This window comes from Procambarus clarkii, chromosome 31 (assembly GCF_040958095.1).
Source record: "Procambarus clarkii isolate CNS0578487 chromosome 31, FALCON_Pclarkii_2.0, whole genome shotgun sequence".
Lineage (NCBI taxonomy): Eukaryota > Metazoa > Arthropoda > Malacostraca > Decapoda > Cambaridae > Procambarus > Procambarus clarkii.
This window is the reverse complement of record NC_091180.1, coordinates 25,887,534-25,890,692: the sequence shown is the minus strand read 5'-3', so window position 1 is coordinate 25,890,692 and position 3,159 is coordinate 25,887,534. Positions and strand designations below refer to the sequence as shown.

General features: G+C 46.2%; 1 protein-coding gene across 1 annotated transcript; it reads left to right on the top strand.

Annotated features, from left to right (window-relative positions):
* Positions 1-1,522: 1,522 nt before the first annotated feature.
* LOC138370226 (uncharacterized) lies at positions 1,523-2,676 on the top strand. The gene is made up of 2 exons (XM_069334224.1): positions 1,523-1,569; positions 1,962-2,676. Exons 1-2 carry the CDS (start codon positions 1,523-1,525, stop codon positions 2,674-2,676), a joined length of 762 nt encoding a protein of 253 aa, XP_069190325.1.
* Positions 2,677-3,159: the final 483 nt, after the last annotated feature.

Sequence of the window (3,159 nt, the reverse complement as noted above, 5' to 3'; positions counted from 1 at the left end):
CTTTTGGGTATATGCCCAACATGGGCATAGACAACATATAGATAATTCAAAACAATGATAGAGAGACAGCAAGAGTCGCTCAGGTGTCCAGGCCTAGATATGGTGGGGTACCCGGGCGACGCCGGGTATATAAGTTTATTAGAAATAACGTAACTCCTCTTTAATGCTATTCGTGAATCATAACATCCAAACCTTCTTTATCTTGTCTCTTTCGCTATCCTTTTCCTCCGAATCTCTCTTTCCTTTCCCCTCTATCCCATCTCTTCCGTTCATCTCTTCTCTCCTCCCCTTCCAGCGGACAGATATAAGGATTTCCTCTCCAGTTCCCCTCAATGGAAACCCAGAATTGGCTCAATTACACAATGAATTCTGTGATTAAGCTTATGGAGTACCCATTGTGGTAGAAGGCGTCTCACCAGTGTCAGGGGTGAAAGTACCGTTGATAAGGAGACGTGGGTGCTATAGAAAGTACCGCTGATGGTGAGACGTGGGTGCTATAGGAAGTACCGCTGATGGTGAGACGTGGGTGCTATAGGAAGTACCGCTGATGGTGAGACGTGGGTGCTATAGGAAGTACCGCTGATGATGAGACGTGGGTGCTATAGGAAGTACCGCTGATGATGAGACGTGGGTGCTATAGGAAGTACCGTTGATGACGAGACGTGGGTGCTATAGGAAGTACCGCTGATGATGAGACGTGGGTGCTATAGGAAGTACCGCTGATGGTGAGACGTGGGTGCTATAGGAAGTACCGATGATGATGAGACGAGGGTGCTATAGGAAGTACCGATGATGACGAGACGTGGGTGCTATAGGAAGTACCGCTGATGGTGAGACGTGGGTGCTATAGGAAGTACCGCTGATGGTGAGACGTGGGTGCTATAGGAAGTACCGCTGATGGTGAGACGTGGGTGCTATAGGAAGTACCGCTGATGATGAGACGTGGGTGCTATAGGAAGTACCGCTGATGATGAGACGTGGGTGCTATAGGAAGTACCGTTGATGACGAGACGTGGGTGCTATAGGAAGTACCGCTGATGATGAGACGTGGGTGCTATAGGAAGTACCGCTGATGGTGAGACGTGGGTGCTATAGGAAGTACCGCTGATGATGAGACGTGGGTGCTATAGGAAGTACCGTTGATGACGAGACGTGGGTGCTATAGGAAGTACCGATGATGACGAGACGTGGGTGCTATAGGAAGTACCGATGATGACGAGACGTGGGTGCTATAGGAAGTACCGATGATGACGAGACGTGGGTGCTATAGGAAGTACCGCTGATGGTGAGACGTGGGTGCTATAGGAAGTACCGATGATGACGAGACGTGGGTGCTATAGGAAGTACCGATGATGACGAGACGTGGGTGCTATAGGAAGTACCGTTGATGATGAGACGTGGGTGCTATAGGAAGTACCGCTGATGATGAGACGTGGGTGCTATAGGAAGTAGAGAAGTAAGGTAAGGTAATAATGGGGACAAAGGGCTACGCCAGTTCGACTATACAGCACTCGGAAAGACCATGAAGAATGATATGGAGCCGGACTATGAGGATGGGATGAAAGAACAGTACTTAATCATCTAGGACCATGGAGAATCGAACAAAGACCCTGCAGGGAGCGAGAATGTGTCGTTCTATCGACAAGTTCAATTAAGTGATTAGGTGAAGAGGGGGGGGGGAAGTTGTGAGAATCGCTCAGTCAACTGTAGGGGAAACGATGTATGCAAAAATGACACATTTAGTGATGATTGGCCTGTTGAACAGCAGCTTGTAGTGTTGGGTATTCACTCCAGGTTAACTTTTCAGATGAGAAGATCCGAGTTGGAACCCTGGACACTGATCCTTCATAGTTCGAACCTATTCACCTATAAGTAACTGGTGACCCGGACTGAAAACGATTGGCGGATTGTGTCTATGGGAAAAAGCAAATTCAGTATGACTTTAAAATTGCTTTGGGAAGGAGAGCTCTTAGCTTACAAACACTAGATGAAGGAAGAGATCCCAGTCTACAAACACTAGATGAAGGAAGAGATCCCAGCCTACACACACTAGATGAAGGAAGAGATCCCAGCCTACAAACACTAGATGAAGGAGGAGATCCCAGCCTACACACACTAGATGAAGGAAGAGATCCCAGCCTACAAACACTAGATGAAGGAAGAGATCCCAGCCTACACACACTAGATGAAGGAAGAGATCCCAGCCTACACACACTAGATGAAGGAAGAGATCCCAGTCTACAAACACTAGATGAAGGAAGAGATCCCAGCCTACACACACTAGATGAAGGAAGAGATCCCAGCCTACAAACACTAGATGAAGGAGGAGATCCCAGCCTACACACACTAGATGAAGGAAGAGATCCCAGCCTACAAACACTAGATGAAGGAAGAGATCCCAGCCTACACACACTAGATGAAGGAAGAGATCCCAGCCTACAAACACTAGATGAAGGAAGAGATCCCAGTCTACACACACTAGATGAAGGAAGAGATCCCAGCCTACAAACACTAGATGAAGGAAGAGATCCCAGCCTACACACACTAGATGAAGGAAGAGATCCCAGCCTGCACACACTAGATGAAGGAAGAGATCCCAGCCTACACACACTAGATGAAGGAAGAGATCCCAGCCTACAAACACTAATATTGATCAGTCGAAGGAAGCGTTCCTAACTCTCTACAAGAACATTACTTCAAAAAACAAGTATTTGACGACGAAGCTCTTGGAGCTGAACATAACTACCCAATTTCAAGCTCAGGTAAGAGGAGAATGATTTAGCATGGTTCAAAACTCACCGTGAGTTTGGTAAAGCGGGGCTCAAGAGTCGTTTAGTGTGTTATAATGATGTACGTAGCATTAGACATAGACATTAGACATACTTACATAGGGTTGCACATACTATACTACATAGGATTCACATAGCATTCAACGTAGGTGTTACACATAGTTTTGTACACAGGGGGGGGGCTCCATACAGGATTCTACATAGCGTTCCACATAGGATACAACACACATATATCAAATTACAAAGAATTTATGGCAAGGAACCTTGAGTAAATAATTTTGCCAGTTATATCTTTAACACAAATTTGGTCATTTGTGAGATCCATAACGATTTCACAAATGACCAAATAAGATCCTTCGCCTTAAACTAC